This window comes from Cotesia glomerata, linkage group LG2 (genome assembly GCF_020080835.1).
Source record: "Cotesia glomerata isolate CgM1 linkage group LG2, MPM_Cglom_v2.3, whole genome shotgun sequence".
Lineage (NCBI taxonomy): Eukaryota > Metazoa > Arthropoda > Insecta > Hymenoptera > Braconidae > Cotesia > Cotesia glomerata.
In genome coordinates, this window is record NC_058159.1 from 3,712,977 (window position 1) to 3,733,144 (window position 20,168).

Consider the following 20,168-nt stretch of genomic DNA (forward strand, 5'->3'; position numbering starts at 1 on the left):
GTTAAAAAATTTTTAAATTATAATTGAAATTTTAATTTTTTTCAAATAATTATTTTTCATTTTAGAATTTATGCAAAATTAATTTTTTTAATTATTTTGATTTTAGTTGCTAATTTTTTACTTCTTTTATTTTTATTTTCAATTTTTTAAGAAATCAAACTCGCTAAAAAAAGCAAAAACCAAAAAAATTAAGCTATTAAAAAGAAATACTCTAAAAAAAACATCTTATCAATTATTATTAACAACATTGTACATTTAATCCTATAAATATACACGTGTGTTAACAATCAACTGATTAGCATAATAATAATGATCTTCTACACCAATTATTTACACTAAAAGCGTTCGTAGAATAGAAACGTAAGCCAATGAGTTTTTGACGATCCCAGCGAAGGCGTTGAATGAGAACTCATAAACTTTACCAGCTGTTATTTTGAAAGGGTTTCTCGTGTAAATCATACAAATTAAAACAATTTCCCGGTACTTCATTGGCATTACGTACCAATTGCACTGGTAATAAGCCTCCAGAAGACGGTCACACTTTATTTAGAATTAACTTTTTAAAAAATTCCAATTGAAAAAAAAAAAATAAATAAACACTTAAAACTTACTTCAGTTTTTAACATTTCTCCCATCAAACAATTAGCAAATAAACATGACATTGATGCACAGACATAAGTACACAGAGATATGAATGCCACTTTTTCACCGGCATCAAACGCCTGAATAATTTTCAATCTATAAATTATAAATGATTTTTTATTTTAATTTACTTACCAAAAGTCCAAAGTACATCACTAAAGCGACTATGGGAGTTAAGAGTAAAATTTCAAAAAGATAAACTGGCGTCCATGTCTTTTCAATCATTTTTACTAATCTAAATAATAATTAAATTATTAATAATAATAATAAAAAATTTTATTTTGCCATTATTATTATTATTAGCAACCTTGCAGTCATTATGTGACTGCCGTGACTTGTGAACTATAAATAAATAAAATTTTGCTTAAGTAAATAATGACTTTTGTTAAATTGCACTGTATTTCTTAAATATTGACATTTTTGAAGATATAAGCTCATTCCAATGTTACAGTCATCAAGAGCTTTCATTTGAGTACCCACATGCATTTTGATATATTTTTCATACATACATATATATTAGGGTGTGCCAAAATGTAACTTCCGTGAAGAACCTTTTAAAATTGGAATTTTGAGTTCCGCTTTTAAAAGCAGCTGTGTTTAGGCCTTTCCGAAGATATTTTGGGGTGAGACGATAAATTTAATTTTCATAGAATTTTTTAACAGGAGCTTAGTTTGGGCACTTCCGCTGAAAATTAAAAATTTGGCCGGAAGTGCCCAATTAACTGTATGACTAACTAGTTTCTATAGCTAATGTAGTCACACATATTTACTTACACATTCACACGTGCAAGCGTCTTCGTTGGAACGCACTTGACTTGACACTAGTGCTCTCTTTCTAACGCATAAAAGGACGTTATTTTAATTAATAATTAATTATCTATGCGTCTGATTAAAAAATGGCTAAGGACTTTTCGTCTCAGAATTATTTTGTTTATCAGATGCTACAATGGCGTCCGTTACTTCTGGGACACTGTGTATATATATACATAATATATAAATATTAGGGTGTGCCAAAATGTAACTCCCGTGGAGAACCTTTTAAAATTGGAATTTTGAGTTCCGCTTTTAACAGGGGCTGTGTTTGGGCATTTCCTGAGATATTTTGGTGTGAGACGATGTATTTGATTTTCATAGAATTTTTTAACAGAAGCTTAGTTTGAGCACTTCCGCTGAAAATTCAAAATTTGGCCGGAAGTGCCCAATTAAATCTCCTGTTAAAAATCCTATAAATAATCAAATGAATTCTCTCACCCCGAAATATCTCAAGAAATGCCTAAACACAGCTGCTGTGGAACTCAAAAGTCTAATTTTAAAAGGTTCTCCACGGAAGTTATATTTTGGCAAACCCTAATAAATATATGAAAAATTAAAGTGGGTACTCAAATGAAAAGTCTTGATAAGTGTAATGTCGGGGTGAGCTTATCTTATATCTTTGAAAATGTCAATAGTTCACAAGATAAAAGGTCATTTCTTAACTATTGACGTTTTTAAAGATATAAGCTCATTCCGATGTTACGCTCATCAAGAGCTTTCATTTGAGTACTCACATGCATTTTGATATATTTTTCATATATACATATATATAATATATATAAATATATGAAAAATTGATGTCGGTACTCAAATGAAAGGTCTCAATGAGTATAATGTCGAGGTGAGCTTATATCTTTAAAAATGTCAGTAGATGACAAGATACAAGGTCATTTCTTAATTATTGATATTTTTAAAGATGTAAGCTCATCCCGATGTTACACTCATCAAGAGCTTTCATTTGAGTACCCACATGCATTTTGATATATTTTTCATATATACATATATATAATATATATAAATATATGAAAAATTGATGTGGGTATTCAATTGAAAGGTCTCGATGAGTGTAATGTCAGGGTAAGCTTATATCTTCAAAAATGTCAATAATTCACAAGATACATGGTCATTTCTTAATTATGTATCTAGAGATAGAGTATTTTCAAATGCAGTCTAAATAATTATTATAATAAATTTTGACTATCGGTGAGAATGATATAAAACCTTGAAAATGTACAAATTCAAGTCAAAATCTTTGCCATTGCAAGTATCATTATACTAAATTTCACTAAAAAAAATCGATTTTATCATATGAATATCCTGGGCACAAAATTTTTCTTATTTCCTTAATAATATAGATTATTACTATTAAATTTTGAAAAATAATAATAATAATAACAACAATAATAGCTTGTTTAATAAAAAATCAACTCACTTTATAACTTCCAAATGTTTGTCAATAAGCTGACCCAACAATCGATAAGAAGATTGTTTCTCAAATTTCAAATTACAAATTCTATTTGAAAGAATCGCCATGTGAGCGCAAATATAAATTACAAGCACTACTTGTAAATTAATAATAGCAACGTAGCAGATTGGAGGTAGCGGTAGGGGTGATTCAAGGAGGTATATTATCACTGTACTTTTAAATGACGTAGAGTTGAAAAAAAAAATTTTTACTCTGTACGGATAGATCAAAAAAGCCGGCTTACCCAGTGAAACTTTTTAAACGAAGCAAAAAAAAAAAAACTCAAATATTAATAATAAAATTATTTTACCAATAAATTAACAATGATAATACTTACGAGCAAGTAAGTAAGTTTGTAGAGGCAATAGACACCAGCTGAAGCCCGCAACAAACGCAAAAACAATGGTTACTAAGTGGTACTTTCTCGCAATTGAATAATACCCGAGAAAAATTTTTTTTTCCGCTGAATCGTAGTCATTTTTCTCAACTATTTTATCATTTACCGTCATTATTATTTTGCTTATGTTTTTTGAATATTTAATATAAATCATACGAATCAAAACAATCGTCTGGATGGCAGTAGTAGTCAGATTTGCCGTCATAAGATCTAAACTCCCAAAAATCATCAGCAAGTCGTTGTACGACATTGATAAATAAATATGATGATACACCAAGTAAAGATAAAATAATAATCGGTGTTGTAGCGAGGGCTGGATTGGCCAGCCTCCCAAAATATTTATGAACCACGCGATTTTGTCAACTAACACTTTAACTTCTCCAAATTTTTCCTGAAGCAAAAATCATATTTATCAAATTTTTATTGCAAGTTCAATAAAAACATACTTCAACCCTCGGATCCATCGTTTGTAGTTTCTTCTTTCTTCCTGAAAAGTTTCAAAGCTAATGTCGGCTCCTGATACTTTTTTTTCCCCCATAAGAGTACGCGCATTAATAATGCGTGCGTTTTTATTGATTCACAAACTTAAAATTGCTTTCATAAAAGTTCAAGCGATCGATTATTAGAAGTTTAAGCTCTAAGTTTTACTTAGAAAAAAAAGAGGGGGTTCGGTTGATATTTCTTGAAAAAAGTTATTCAGTCTTTTTTTTCCATTCGTCAAAAGCGGACGATTCAAATGTTCATATATCTTCGAATCTTTTTATATTTATTATTTTTTATAAATTTAAAATTTCTTAATATAAAAATTATTAATTTTTAACAAAAAAAAAAAAAAAAAAAAAAAATATTTTTCAAATAATTATTATTTAAAAGTGTAACTATTTTTTTTTTCTATTCTAACTACATTGATGATTCAAAATGTGCTTCAGACTTTATACTGATAATGTTCGTAACAAAGAAACAATTCCCATTGCAAATTTTACGATCTGAAAATAATATTTACAAGTTAATTAAAAAAAGAATATTTTTTTTTTGCACTAATTGAAATATTATCTACAAACTATAAAATATACATTCTTGATATTAATACACTCAAAAAAAATTAATTCAATTTAAAAAAAAAAAATTTAATTATCACTCAAATAAAATTTATCTAAACCAAACATGACTTGACTCTTCAAAATAATGTTTGGTAAAAAATTTTGTAAAATTTCTACAAAAATAATTAAATGATTTAATGTGACTAAAAATTGCAAGAGCGTTTTGATTGCGTTTAAAAAATTGCATTCTTAACACTGTACGAGTAAAATTTGTTTTTAATAATTAATATACTTCTGATTTATGTATTAATTTAGTACTTGGTACCTTAAAAAAATTTATATCCGAAAAAAAATAAAAATTACCTGAGTGTAGACGTTGAATGAGTAAATATAAAATTTTCCAGCAGTCAATTGCAGTGGAAACAAAGCTCTCGTCATACAAATTAATAATGCGCGTTTGTTACTAATTGACATGTCGTACCATTCGAGGCAGTAGATTGCATTTTCAAAATTTTCGCTCTTAAAAAACAACAAAAATTATTGTAGAATAGCACTTGAGAAAAAAAAAAAGCTCATTCATTCAAGAAAAATATTTTATAAAAAATTTTGCTTTTGCTTCAAGATATTCGGATCGATTTAATCAAGAATATAAAACTTATAGATGAAAAAAAAATTATTGATATAATGCTTAAATTCCTACATGAAAAAAAATTAACTTGATTAAAGAGAATACTTATTGAATGGAGGAAAAATATTTTCAAGATTTAATTGAATCAAGACAAAAAAATTCGTGTAAAGTAAAATTGATCAGATGAAGAAATTGTTAACTTTAATCAATTTTATTTCTCAATCCCATCAAAAATAAGTTTCAAATATTTTTCAAAAAGGTTTGAAATAAAATATTTTTTGAATTATGAATGAAGAAACTTTTTTAAACCAAAAATCTAAAGTTTTTAAGGAAACAAAATTATAATCTCAATTTAAATTGTAGAATTTCTTAAGCTAAGAAAACTAGTTTCATGATAAAAAATTTTTGAATTAATCCAACCGGATTTCTCAAGAATAATTTTGTTGGAAAAAAAATTTTTAACATATGTAATTAATGTTGAATGGAAAACTTACTTCATACTTGAGCATCTCCCCCATCAGACAATTAGAAAACAAAATCAACAGAGAAGAAATAACATACGTTATCAAGCTCACTGCTACTACTGATTTCCCAACAGTAATCGCCTGGTAAATATTTTTTAAAAATATTTAATTCGGATCTAAGATTACAATTTTAAAAACATACCAATAATGCACCATAAGAAACAAAGGAACATAAAAGAGTTGACAAGATCAGTTCAAAACAGAAAATCAATGTCCAAGCGTTGTCAATATTTTTCACCAACCTAATTGTGATTGCAATAATTATTTACAATCCTCTCAATAATAATAAAAATAAAAAGTACAGATTAGTTATAAAAATTAAATGAAAAGAGCACACCTCCAAATTTTTAAGTGATTCCGCACGATGCTACCAAATATTTTATCATTTCCGATAGTTCTCAAATTTCTGATCCTGTGAGAAAGTACGCCCAGTTGCGAACAAATATTTGTAATAATGAGCAATTTTAGATTGATTATTGCGATGTACCCCAATGGGAGAAAAAACATCGGTGCTTGGTAAATGTAGACGATAATTACTTGTTCGATAGAAGTTAGGTTGAAGCAAACGTAAATTATTTCGTACGGTGGTTTTAAAATAACTGGTTGATTGTTCAGCCCTTTTGATTTTAGACAGAAAGATATTTTTAAAACTGGATTCACTGATTAGAATATTAAATTGTTTTAAGAAAAAAAATTTTTATTTTGACGCAATTAATTTTTTTAAAGAGGTTTTTTAAAATTAAATAGGAAATTTTTTGAACCAAGAAAAATTTTTTGTTTGATCAAAATAAACAATATTTTTAGAGAAAAAGTTTTTTTTTTTTTGTAAATTTAATTAAATAAAACTTTTTTTTTAATAATTAAAAAGAAAAAATTTTTTTTAATGAAAAATTCTTTTTTTTTTATTTTTTTAATAATACTTTTTTTTCATGTTTTATAAAAATTTTTTTTGTTAATTTTTTTTACAAAGAAATTTTTTCAACATTTTGTTAATAGCAAAAAAAACATAAACTTTAAAATAATATTTTAATTTTTGATTTTTATAAATAATTAAAAAAAAATTAAGCCGTACAACAAAAAAAGTTTGGAAAATCCAAAAGTGCACGACTCATAATGCTCATTTAATTATGAAATATAAAAAAAAAAAAAAAAAAAAAAAAAAAAAAAACTTAAGTCGCTCAAAATTAATTGCCGAAAAAACATAATATCTATAGATATAGATATATCACCATCCATGTTAATTTTACATGGATATATATAGATATACAGTCTTGTAGTTTTCGTTTTTTATTAATTGTAATTAAACGACACTGAATTAATTAACCATTCGCATTCAGTGACCTACAATCGTCGATTAGAATTTAAAAAAAAAAAATTTAACTCAAATAATTGATTTTTTCACAAGTTACAGTGTTTCCGGGGTTTCATACATGACGGACAGGAAAATTTTTTGACCTATTTTGATGTTTTTTTCCGTTTATATTGCAGTAAATCAATTTTTAGAAAGTATGAAATTAATCTCCATTAAATTATCTCGACAATAGTATGCAAAATATCTTGATTCCGTGAACTAACAAGGCTATAATACTAAAAATAGTTGCTAAAATGAAGCGAAAAAAATTTTTCGATCGTAAAGCACTCTCTGATGCTTCGCATCATGAGTCGTGCAATTATCTTTGAAAAAAAATACATAAATAATAATTATTACTTACAAGCTGAAAAGCATACTGGAAGAGGCCTCAAATAGAACATAAGAGACGTAATTGCCGAAAAAGTCATCAACACTGAGTAGTACCTTTTAGCAATAGCCAAATAATAAACGTAAATTTTTTCCTCTGAAGTATTATCACAACTTTGAGTGTCTAAAGTTTGCTGAATGTTAATAATCGATTCTTTAACACTGGGAGAGAGCTTTAAATATATCAACCTAATCAATGCTATAATTTGCACCGTGGTCTCCATCAGATTCGCTGTCATTAGTTCGAGGCTTCCCAGAACATTTATCAAGGCAGTACACGAAATTGACAGATGGATCACGTAGTAAGTAATAGCTCCGATAAATAACATTGTCTGTTTAATTGTTCTGTTCAGAGGCCAACTTCCCAATAATTCGATCACCCAAATTATTTTGTTCAATAAAATTTTGTCTTCTGATAATTTTTCCTGAAGATAATAAGATTCATTAATTTTTATTTTAATTACTAATTTATTTTATTAATTGTTTTTGCATTACACTGGGATCCATTGTGTAGAATTAAGAAGAAAATTTTATTATTATTATTATATTATATTATGAGTTGTTAGAACCAATATCGAGAATGTAATGATTGAAGAAAGGAAATTGTACGAAGGTGTAAAATTATAACACGATAGGACTTATTAAGTATTCATAGCATAACTTTTATTATTCATCAACTTTAATTTTTTGCAATGTTACTTTTATCACGCGAAGTAAGACCGCGAGGAGGTCCGCGAATTTTTTTTTTAGAACACCTAGTCAGTCGGGTATAGACTTATGTCAGAGCTCAGTTGCATTAGAGAAATCAATTACTTCGTTAAAATATCAATTTTTGGAACGTTTTATTGACAATATTCACAATTTAATAAATTTTTTAAATAATGAAAGTTAATTAGTAAGATTTAAACAAATTTAACAAAATAGAATTTTTTGAATAAGAAAAAGCAGAAAAAATTATAATCCAAATTTTGAGTGAATGATAGACTCAAAAAATGATGAATTAGTGCTCAAAATGATTGACGCATTGCTTGGATATTGTTTTGAAGCAGATAAAATATTGTTTTTGACTAATGACATCCCGGAATTTATTATTAATCGTTTGAAGTTTCAATGTGTTCATTGATCAAACAAAAAACAATGGTATGTACTACACAAAACTTTTGTTTTTATTTGAAAAAAATTTTAGTTATTTTTTATATTTTGTCATTATTTTAACAAAATACCTTGTAGTTAGAAAATAATTATAAAACTCTGCAATTTTTTTGTAAAAAAAAATATTTTTTTTTAAATATAAGTCATGTAGAAAACAGAAACATCTACATGAGTATTTCTTCGAAATTTTTCAATTTAATTTTTTTCAAAAATTACATAAGGTACTTTAATTCTTTAAATTGATTAACGTTATTAAAGAAAATTAAATAGACCTGTAGTGAATTTTTTATACTCGACACAAAGAGAGAAATATTTCCAAATTACAAGATTTGAATTTTTAGTAAAAACGAAAGGAGTTTTTAATTTCTCATTTTTTAATGGATAGTAAAAGAATTTTGTATAAATTTCGCATATTCTTGGATTTGAAGATCAAATTTTTTAAAATTACTTAATTGTATCATAATTTTACGATTTTGGATAGCCTAATTTCCTTATTTTTTTCAAAAACTCATAAATATTGTTCTTGATTTCTTAGACTGTCCAAAATAACCCGAAAAATGTGAAACTTTATTAATTCATTGTATTTATTAAAAAAATTAAGTGACGGCTAGTTTCTGCCTCATTTTTCCACAAAAAAAAAATAACAATGTTATTTTAGAGCGAGAATAAATTTTCTTAGCTTAAAAAAATTAGACTTTATTCAAGAAATTTTTGCTCTATCTTGAACCAAGAAATTTGCACTGAAAAAAAAAAATTTTTAACTGGAGTGTAAATTTTCTTGGCTCAAGAGAATATTAAAGAAGGTTGAAAATTTCTTGGATGAAGTCAAAGTTTCTTGAGCCAAGAAAATTTTTTCTTACTCCAAAATAACTATGAAAATTAAGTTAGCCGACATCTAAAAATTTTTAGAATTTTTTTTTATTGAAAAAATTATTACAAAAAAATAAAAATAAATTTTCATTTGTAAAAAAATTGAAAAACTATCAGTGCAATTTTTAAAAATATTTTTTAATTCTAATTTAATAAGAGAAAAAAAAATTAAAAAATTAAAAACGTCGGCTAACTTTAATATTATAAATAACTTTTGTTTTCTTTAAAATTTTCTTGGCGTAAGAAATTTATTTTTTGTGTGTAGCCTCTAATCAAGAATTTTTTCTTCCTGCATAGTAACCTGAAAAGCATAATTTTTTAATTCTGTTTATCTTCGGCTAGCAAAGTTCATTCCACCGTTGCGTGTCAAGAATAAAACGTTCTTGTCCGACGATTATTCTTCTTGATCGCTCGTCACCTGTCCAAAAAATAATTAACAGGAATAAAAAAAAAAGCTCAGTAAGCATAAAGGAAACTACAAACATGACGCATGATCCCCAAGTACACGCGAGCGATGAATATATAATTTCTATAGACAATAAACAATAAAGTTACGAGTGTCTAGCCTCAGAAATCACGCAACGCCTTATTGTATATCTGCAATATCTACAAAGTTGTTTTTTGTCAACCTGCGAATTAATCTACAGACCACGTCATTGTCAATGCGCTTTTCTAAGTTTTACACAGGAAAAAGTTTCCTGTCTCTAAGCAAATAGCAAACTTTTGAAAACACGCGAGCTTCTATAAGTTTGTTCTGTAGTAAATGTTTCGCAGGAAATTTTTTGAAAATACAAAGTATCAGAAAGAATCGATTATTGTTTACAAAGTTCATGTTTGTCTATTGTCTTTTGTCCATTGTCCATCGACTGAATAGAGAAACAACAACAAAAGTTTGAAACTTGATGCGTGATGCAAAGCTCTTCATTATTTATTCACTTTCTTGAGAAGTTTGCGTCGCAAACAAAATTTACTTCGAACATCGCGCAAAACTCGGAATATTATGCGAATTTTTATTTTGGTATATTATTTTATAGCTTCTGAAGAAAGCGGGGACAGCGTTCGATCGCTGCGGTGGGGTGTTATGACCTCACTTGCATTTAAGATGTCAATCGGACTGGTCAAATTTTATTAAGTGTCTTTGAAAGCTTGATAAAGTTACAAATTGTGGACTAAAACACTAATAGCTGATTTTAGCAATCATTTTTAAGATTTATAATAAAAAAAAATAGGCAAAATTTTATTTTCGGTGCACTTTTATTGATAAAATAAGTGTTTTTAATTACATTTAGGAATATTGATAAAAATTTTTATTTAATTTGTGTCTTTTAAAAATTTTATATGATTTTTAATGATAGTTTTATTATAAATTTATTATAAATTTTTGGTGAAGTTTTAAAAGAATTTTTAATTGAATTTTGCTCTAAATAAAATTTTTTTTTTTATTTGGGCTTATAAGTGTAATTATATGTTAAATATCAATCTATATAATTGAAAGGATAAGAAAAATTTTGCTATGGCCATTTTTAATTTGAAAATGATTTTTATAGTAAATTTTTTATATTATCAGAAAATTATTAATGTGAATTTGTGTCTTTTTTAAATTTTATATATTTTTTAGTGATAGTAAATTTTTATTGTCAAGTTTTTGGAGAAATTTTGAATTATTTTTTTAATTTATTTCAAAAGTACTCAAGCTATCTAAATTATTATAGTTAAAAGTATCGAAAAATCATTCGAAATTTTTTTATTCTTTTAATAATAACTGTTTTATTTTTCAGGTATGAAAAGACCAATTTAAGAAAAAAATTTGTGAAGAATAATTAATATTTGAAGACGTTATGAAACGCAATAAAATGAAACTATAGATGATCAAAATATATTTATTGAAGATGTTTATTACACAACAAGTAAGTTTAATTAATACTTTTAATACTAATTAAAAACTATTATCTTAAATTTTACAGAAAAATCAAATGTTTAGTTTTTAAAATTCAAGAAGCTTCTGAGAAATCATTTCAATCCCAATTTAAAAGTGTCTAAAACTCAAAATATTTATTTTTTTTACACCTTTTAAATTTCTTCATTAAATTTCAAATAAAAAATTTTTTTAGGTAAAAAATTTACGCGTTAAATATTATACTACATTAGATAATAAATTATTTATCATAAATAGTAATCAATTGACGATAAATACATTTTTAAATAACATAATAAATAATTTAACTATCATATAAAATTATGCCAATGTCAAAAAAGTTTAAGCATAATAATTAATAATTGAAATTTATAAATATTAAATATTTATAAATTTACAAGTAAAAAATGATACATTTCATTTATTAAAGTAAAAAAATTCTAAATAAATACAAATCCTTATTCTTTAAAGAATTATCTCACCATAAATAACAAATAAAATTCAGTTTATACCCTTCGATAGTATTCCAGCCCCACAACGATATTTTGATTAATAACCACCGTGGTTTACAAACATAATTCCCTCTATTACTCATTGCCTGTACCTTAAACCATTAGCCAAAAGATAAACCCCAAAACTAGCAATGCGAATAATCAATATCCCCAGCAACATTATTTCCTTTACACTCGATAATAGCTGCATTACCACCAACCAAAGCTAAATAATCCACAATACGGTCCATCAGTAGTCGAATCAATAATTCGTCATCCATAATGCTCAATCCTCCATACTCGGTACGAAGCTTTGTCTTAAAATTTAACCCCTGATGTATTAAAACTTCTAATTAATTAGTACCTCAATTAATCAGTACATTAATTAATTAATTAATTTCTTGTCACAATAACTCCCATTTTTTTTAAATTAGTATATTACACTCCTTGGGAAGGAAAATAAGAAAAGCCTCAGATCACATGTAATAGTTGGCCGAGGCGAAGCCGAGGTCAACAAACATGTGATCTGAGGTTTTCTTTTTTACTTCCCAAGGGCTGTATAATATTTGTTTGTCCGAGGAAGGAGGAAAGCGGCAACTTTGTTTAGCGCAGTGAGACCAAAGTTGCCACTTTCCGCCCAAAGGGCAAAAAAGTATGTTACACTACAAGGGCAGAAAGTTTGAGATTCCTGCACTGTGCGCCATGATGCCCGAGGCGAAGCCGAGAGCATCATGGCGCGCAGTTCAGGGCTCTCAAACTTTCTGCCCGTGTGGTGTATACTATTTTTCTTTATTTTCGGCCGAAAGTACGCTGACTTACAAATCAATTAACGTTACAGTTAAATGTTCTTAGTATGTTGTCGATGCCCGCCCGACATTTGCGGCACGAGCGAAGCGAGTGCGGCTGGTCGGGGGCGGGCATCGACTTCATCTAAATAGACAAAAATAATAGTAACTTTTTAAAATTAAATTAATTCAATTGAATAGTCTTATTTTTATTAATTTTTGATTACTCAAATACATTAAAATCATTAATTTTATCAGAATTTTAATTATTTCGAGTAATTTGTCAACTATTTTTAATTAATTATTGCATATTTTCTTTTTCATCACAACTATTACCAGTACATGAACTATAAGAATTATAAAAATTATTAATAATGATTGAAAAAAAATGATTCAATATTATTTGATCTTCCCATTTGACATGTTCGTCAATAAAAATATTAATGAAAATTTATTATTAAGATATTTAATTTTTTGGAGCAAAAGAAAAATTTTCTCAAGACAAGAAAATTTACTTCTGTCAAGAACTTAATTTTTTGGAACAAGAGAGAAATTTTCTCAAAACAAGAAAATTATCTTGATTTAAATAAATTGTCTTGGATCAAGATACGTATTTCTTGAAGCAAGGGAATTAATTTTGTTGGAATAAGTGAAATTTCTTGTGTCAAGAAAATAATTAGGAAGAAAAATATTTTCTTGGTTCAAGTGAACCTTTCTTTCTGTATAAATATTTATCTGCAGACTTTTTAGGTAACGTATCTGTTCTTATAATTAGATTAGCTTCCGTATCGAAATTCCTTAAAATTTCCTTTTGATGATGATAACGCATTCATTTTTTAAAATTTTTATTATTTTTCACTCGATATAATTTTTTAGATTATAAATTTCAACATACAACGACATAAGAACCCACAAAAGCAATTTTAAGGTTAGGCCTGAGTGCACAATAAACCGCGTCAGCTCTGGTGAATACTTTTTTTTCGCTGCCTCGTACATCAATTCAGTGCACAACTAGTTTCTTCCAGCGCACTAGAGCAGCGCGCATGCGCGCCCCTACCAAAGCATAAATGTCGGTCTTTCTGATTCCCAACAGAAGTAGCAAGTACGTGCTTTCGGCCGTGAATTCGCTGGGTGCGTAAGGCATAGTGGGGGACACAAAACTGATGTCAGCGCCCGCTGCGGGACAATACAGAACTAAGGGTGGCTCTTTATTACTAAAAGCTATGAAAATAACACGTGTGTTAGTTTATTTAAATAAATAAAATAAAATGGGTCATCAAAATTGTTGTGTAGTTAATTGTAAAAATACTAGTAGAAATAGTGATTGTAAATTTTATAAGTTTCCGGTTGCCAATTGGAAATTAAATCAGCGAAAAAAATGGATAGCTGCTGCTCAACATCTCTCATATGTTCAGCCAGGATTAAATTTTTACCCTTTATTAAAGTTTGTGGTTGAAAAATAATATTATGGGTAATAGATTGCAAAATTAAATAAAGAATATAAAAATTTAAGATATATTCGTAAATATAAAGTTATGTTAAATAGAGCTATTCGTTATTTTTTATATAATTTCAGATTGTTATATATTTAATATTAATACTGATTTTTCATTTAATATTAATTTAACAATAAACACCTTGACAGATTTTAACACTGATTAACCTAATTCACTTGAGATTTGTTTTAGTTATTGTGTTTATTTTCCTTACTATTTTCAACTGACCCAAGAAAAAATTTTTAATTTAATCTACATTCTGTGTAATATGTCACATTTTACATAGAAAACAAATTTTTTTCAAGTTTATTTAATTGTTTAAATAACTATTTGGCATCTAATACATGTAAATTTTCTTAAAAAAACCACCGTAAGTTGTATCGTCAGGTGGCGGTGGGGTCACGCACCCAGCGAATAAAGAAAAAAATTATTTTCTCTCATTGTAGTTAATCCATTATTGAAAGAACTTGCCCATTAAATCTTAACGTCAAATTGCAGATTAACTAACTTAATAGTATATTACATACCTAGGCCAGTAAAATAAGAAAAGTCTCAGACCACATGTAATTGTAGGCCGAGGCGAAGCCGAGGTTAACAAACTTGTGGTCTGAGGCTTTACTTTTTATTGGTCAAGGTTTGTATACTATTTTTCTGCTCGACGTAGCCGGAATGTGGCAACTTTGTTTAGCGCAGCGGCCAGAAAGTTGCCACTTTCCGGCCGGAGGGCAGAAAATTTTTTTTTCTTACTCTCCTAGCCGAAAGTACGCTCTTCCTGGCAGCAATTTACTCCAGGAAGAGCAACTTTTATGGCCTGCTCTAATGCATGCGCGCTACGCATATTTTCTGGCTCGGCAGCACAGAACCTCGCTTTCTTTCGTATTTTCGTGGCGCGACCGGCCTATACAGCGAGTTTCAACTGTATATATAACAGTCACAACATCGTCTGTATGTAACATGTCAGCGCATAAACTAATCAAAAAATTTCAAAAAAATAAAAATAATTTTTAACTAGATCATTGTTAATAAACTATTTAATAATAATACTGCACAAATAATTTATATAAAAAGTTTAAAAAATAAAACATAATAGTTTTGTGAATTTTATTTGCTTTTTTTTTATATTTTGATAGTTAGTAAAGCAATGTTTATAAAACGATCCATGTACTCTACAAACTTGTAATAATTTAATTTCAATCTTTCTTAGTCGTCGATTACTAATTAAAAACTAATTTTTAATCAACTTAAAAAAATTAATTCTGTAATTAGAATGAGTTTAAATATTTGTGACAAATTCTGTGCATGATATCACTCTTAATCAGAGCATTTGTTAGTAAAGTTTAAAATAACATTTTTTTTCAATTTATTAACTTTTATTTTTTTTTTTTTTTATACCCGCCCTGACCAGCAAAGCCTCGGCTTTGCAAAAGTCGGGCGCCCCCCCCCCCTCACGCCCGGCAAAACCTCGGCTTCGCCTCGGTTTTGCAAAACCCCTTCCACGGGGTTACGTACTTTCGGCTGGAGAGCAAGAAAAATAGTATACAACCCATGACCAGAATGTTGGATATTCTGACGTATGTGATGTGATGGCCTCGGATACTATTTCAACTCTACATTAATGTAGAGTTATTACTTAAGTCGCTATTAATGTGAGTTATTACTTAGGTCGCCTATTAAAGACGCCGATCAACGACAAGTTTTAGTTAGCATCCCCTATGAAAAAAAAATATATTTCGAAGTATAAAAAAAAATATATTTTAAATATATTAAAAATCTGTAAAAAATTTATAAATATATAAAAAATATGTATAGTAAATATATTTTTAATAACTAACTTTTGGCCGATTTTCATATATATTTTATATATTTTAAATATATTCAAGATATATCTTAAAATACATAGCTAAAAATATAAAAAAAAATGTATTTTGAATAAATCTAAAATATATTTAAAATATATAAAATATATATGAAAATCGGCCAAAAGTTAATTATTGAAAATATATTTACTATACATAATTTATATTTTTCATGTATTTCGACATATATTTTGTTTATATTTTATTTTCATGGGGGATGGCTATCAGAGTCAACCAAAGTCGAGCTCCCTTGGTAAGCTTACTTTGTCAGATAAGAACGATCTACTGTCCGCAAAAAACCACCCCTTTTATCCAGCGACTGCCTATTTTGCCAACAACGACTTCACTCGGTGGGTAACCTTCAGAGGTTTACTTTCCCACCTGATAAACCTCGAACAATCAACAATTTTATCCAATCGAGGGAAAAATAGTAAATAATTGACACTCACAAATTACATGAATAATAAACACACGGTCCTAAGTACAGTTTAATTGGAGGACATCCAAAGTTTTGAATAAATTAAATTCCATGCATACGGTGTATAATCTTATGAATTTACATCTTTGAATAAAACATTTGTCTATTGCTTAATAAATAGATAAGAGAAATATAAATAGATAAGGGAGGTGTACAGTCTCTCGAATGGTGTGAAGGCATGTTTATAGATTTATCTGTCTATAGTGATAAAAAAATTTCATTCAGCAAAAGAAAGAAGCTTAAGTCAAGGAAAATTTATTTCAACTAAGAATAGTTTTTTAGCGCTGGAATTTTTAAAGAAATTATTTTTTATAATTTTATTATCAAAAATTTATTTCCTTAAATTTTAAATAGACAACTTGCGAATTTTAATCCAAAATTATTTTTTTCCAAATCTTCACGAAAAGAACCAGATGACACTGGATATCATCCGAGATAGTATCCTATATAATTTAGATTATAGTCAGTAGAATCTTGGATTATACCCTGTGATATTTCTGGCATTTTTTTCTAGTTCCTGCGCACTTAGCATTATCATATTTATTATGTATTTTAGATATTAGGATAGTCAAATATTTTTTAAAATATTATCTGAAATTTTTTTTTCACTACAGAAATCACTGAGTATAATCTAGGATGATATCTAGTGTCATCTTGTTCTTTCTGTGTAGATAATTTTTTTTCAACAAGAAAATTATTGTAAGAAAAATTTTTATTTCTTCAGCTACACGGAAAGAACAAGATGACACTGGATATCATCCCAGATTATACTGAGTGAAAAAAAATTTCAGATAGTATCTAGTATAATCCAGACTACAATGAGTATAATCCAGCTATAACGCAGTATAATCTAAATTTTTCTAGCTACTATCCGAAATTTTTTTTCACTACAGATATCACTGAGTATAATCTAGGATGATATCCAGTGTCATCTTGTTCTTTTCGTGTAAGAAATAAAATTGTTTAAAATTTTCAACAAATTAATTTCTCAAAAAAAATGTCTACATTTTTCGCAATAAATTTTTTTCTCTTACAATTTAATTAAAATTTCCAAGCTCAATCTAAAATCAAAAAACTAAAATTTCCATCCAAAAAAAAAAAGACATTTAAGCACAACAACTGTACTTATTTTCATCATGTTTGCAAAAAACATTTCTCCTCTACCAGAAAAAACATTTATCAAGCAAATACTTTCCTCCCTTTAGCATTAACAATTCTCCATCTCCGTCTAAATTCGGTTCTATTATTCCAGTGTGTCTACCCAGCTCTAGCAGTAGCCGTTCTAGCTGGAACTTTGAGGGCTCGTACTCTCCAGCCGGCCTTTGGTTCAGAACGCATGCGATCTAGAGCATGAATTTCGCGCCCGCGTACTCTATCCCGATGGCACTTTTCGATCGACTTGACGACCACGGGGACGAGAGAAGGACCCCGGTAGGGTAAATTCGCCCCGATCTGCGTGGGTGCGAGGGAGAGATTGCTTACAGTGGTGCTGCCAGAGAAAATCTCCCGATGGCGGCTGGATGTAGTCGGTTCAGCTACCACGCAACGCGCATTTCGCTTGTACTCGTTCCAAAATTATTTTTTAAAATCTACCACCGAGCAGTTGCTTTTGATAAAAAGTCTTCGCTATTTTACACAGTTATTTTTTAGTAAACTCCGTGGGTCTGAATAATTGAAAAATCCTAATCTAATGTTCGAACGAGAGGTCAAATCTGTGGTTATCAGTGCGGGAGTATCAGAGTCAGTTGTTGATAGAAAAAGTGATAGGAGGAAGGAGCTGTGAGTGTGCAGTAGGTGTCGATATGTGAAAAAAATCAACCCTTAGTTTGTGGGCTAACGAGAACGCAAGTGTGGGGCGAAGGGCAGGAAGAAAGTCACCCTAAAAATTTAGCACCAACTTTTTAGTGTTAATTTATAACACTGTAATCATTTTTATGGAAATAGTTAACAGTTTTTAATGGAGACGATTTAAAGACCCGGCTAAATTTATAATCGAAAAAATTAAATCCAGTGATTTTATTTTTATTTTAATTTTATTACAGAAAAAAAATAGTTGTTAGTGGGAAGTGCCTTGATATAAATCGTGGAATATATCAGTGATTGATTAAGGCCTATCGGTGAATAGGGGGCAGAAGAGAAGAACCACTCTTTCGGACACAGGCTGTTGAGAAACATAAATGGTCGTACGCAAAAGGGCTTCCCACCTGTAACCGCTCGATAGAGCCGTCGGGTAGTAAAGCAGTCTTGCTGTACTGATACTCTACCTGATGCCTGAAGGCTCTAAGAATCCCTTGGGGTATCGGCGAAGCCCTAAAACGGGCACTGCTTTGCTTGATTAATCATGGAGGATTAATTACTATGCTGGGTTTTGTGAATTTACTTATTCATCCTATTTATAGTTGTAGGAGGGATTATTGTTGTTATTTTTGGCTGTGGTTGTTAGTTGCTAATAAGTGATATTAGCGGGTGATTAATATGCATCAGGAGCTTAAATCGACAGACGATAATGATTAATTTACAGCTGTGTCTCAGGAAGTCGGGGTGCGTTAGAAACCCAAGACACCTAGACGAAGCCCTTGTTATTCCTCTTCTATCGCTCTGGATTATCGGATCCTTTTGCGTTAAAGATAGTAAGTTCATTGTTTGGTTTTTATTTTTACTGATATTGTTTATGGCTTATTTACAATTGATTTTATTTTTGAGAGGAAGAGAGGTTATTTTTGGGCGAACCGGGAAGTTTTTTAAAGCCGGATTTTTTTAAGATAATCATATTATAAAATAAAATTAGGATAATCATATTGTTAATACAATTTTAATTGAAGATAATTATATTTTTTATACACTGAAAAAAAAATTAACTTGATTCAAGAGAAAAATTCTTGAACCAAGAATATAATTTTGAAGAGGGTAATTGTCTTGAATCAAGACAAAAAATTCTTGAATCAAGTAAAATTTCCTTAAATCAAGAAAAATTTTCTTAAATTAAGAATATTAAGTTCTTCAAAATTATATACTTGATTTAAGAACTTTTTTTTTTCTGTGTAGAAATATTATTAGATATCTTTTGGATGATATGAAAAATTTAATTTATTAAAGAAAAATTCTTGGAATATAATAATTTTTCAAAAATTTATTATTTTGAACCTAGAATAAAAATTTTTGAACTGAGAAACTTTTTTTAATTTACAAAAGTTTTACTTGATTCAAAAAATTTTTCTTATTTTATACTTCCCAAAAATTTGGTTTTGGCGCATAAAAAATTTTGAAGAAAAAAATTTTACTTGATTTTTCTTATTGATTAAATTAAAAAAAAATAATTTTCTTAGTTCAAAAGATTTTTTTGTTAAATTTTTTTAGTGAATTAATTCAAACAGAAAATTTTTCAAAAAATTTGTTCGAGCTTAAATAAATTTCGCTTTAAATAATTTTTCTTCTTATTTAACGACCAAAAAACTTAAAAACATTAACTTAGTTCAAGAGAAAAAAAATCTTTAACTTATAAAATAAAAAATTTAATTTTTACAAAAGATTTCTTCTTTTTAAAAAACACTTCTCATGAATTTTTTAGTATTTTATAAAAAATTCACGATAATTTATTTTACTATTCATTTTAAAGAACTTTTAATCTTTTTTAAACGAGCAAAAACACAAGTAATATACTTTTATTTTTTATGTCTCAGCCATACATCGACATACGCAGCAAAAAAATATGAGTTGATACTCGTATTCTAAAGGATTTACTTCTCTCACTAAATACAAAGATGAAATATAAAATAAGACAAGAATAAAACAAAACTCTTTTTGAATTTGTAAAAATTTGGTTTTAAAGATTATAATTTTTATTTTTTTTCTTAGTCAAGATTATAATATTTTCTATA

General features: G+C 28.1%; 2 protein-coding genes across 3 annotated transcripts in view; one reads left to right on the forward strand and one right to left on the reverse strand.

Annotated features, from left to right (window-relative positions):
- Window positions 1-219: 219 nt before the first annotated feature.
- LOC123260115 lies at window positions 220-7,910 on the reverse strand. The gene is made up of 11 exons (XM_044721067.1): window positions 7,743-7,910; window positions 7,222-7,672; window positions 5,847-6,126; window positions 5,652-5,751; window positions 5,480-5,590; window positions 4,721-4,876; window positions 3,258-3,708; window positions 2,888-3,173; window positions 778-877; window positions 612-722; window positions 220-540 (listed from the first exon to the last, which is right to left on the reverse strand). Exons 1-11 carry the CDS (start codon window positions 7,752-7,754, stop codon window positions 331-333), a joined length of 2,268 nt encoding a protein of 755 aa, XP_044577002.1. The 5' UTR covers window positions 7,755-7,910; the 3' UTR covers window positions 220-330.
- Window positions 7,911-17,732: 9,822 nt separating this feature from the next.
- Window positions 17,733-20,168, forward strand: part of LOC123258429 (neural cell adhesion molecule 2-like) — a 32,020-nt gene continuing 29,584 nt past the window's right edge. The window contains exon 1 of one of the 2 annotated variants that reach the window (XM_044718430.1): window positions 17,733-18,920. In XM_044718430.1, coding sequence (XP_044574365.1) covers window positions 18,797-18,920 — 124 coding nt within the window. In that variant the 5' untranslated portion in view covers window positions 17,733-18,796. The remainder of the gene's footprint in view (window positions 18,921-20,168) is intronic. The other variant, XM_044718431.1, reaches the window with a different exon arrangement.

What these genes read in the sequence shown, in the direction of transcription:
- LOC123260115 (XM_044721067.1), bottom strand. An exon ending in TCCAGTATGCTTTTCAGCTT is followed by an intron (nt 6,127 to 7,221) that starts GTAAGTAATAAT and finishes TAAAATCAAAAG; the next exon opens with GGCTGAACAATCAACCAGTT. An exon ending in GGGAGATGCTCAAGTATGAA is followed by an intron (nt 4,877 to 5,479) that starts GTAAGTTTTCCA and finishes TTGTTTTTTAAG; the next exon opens with AGCGAAAATTTTGAAAATGC.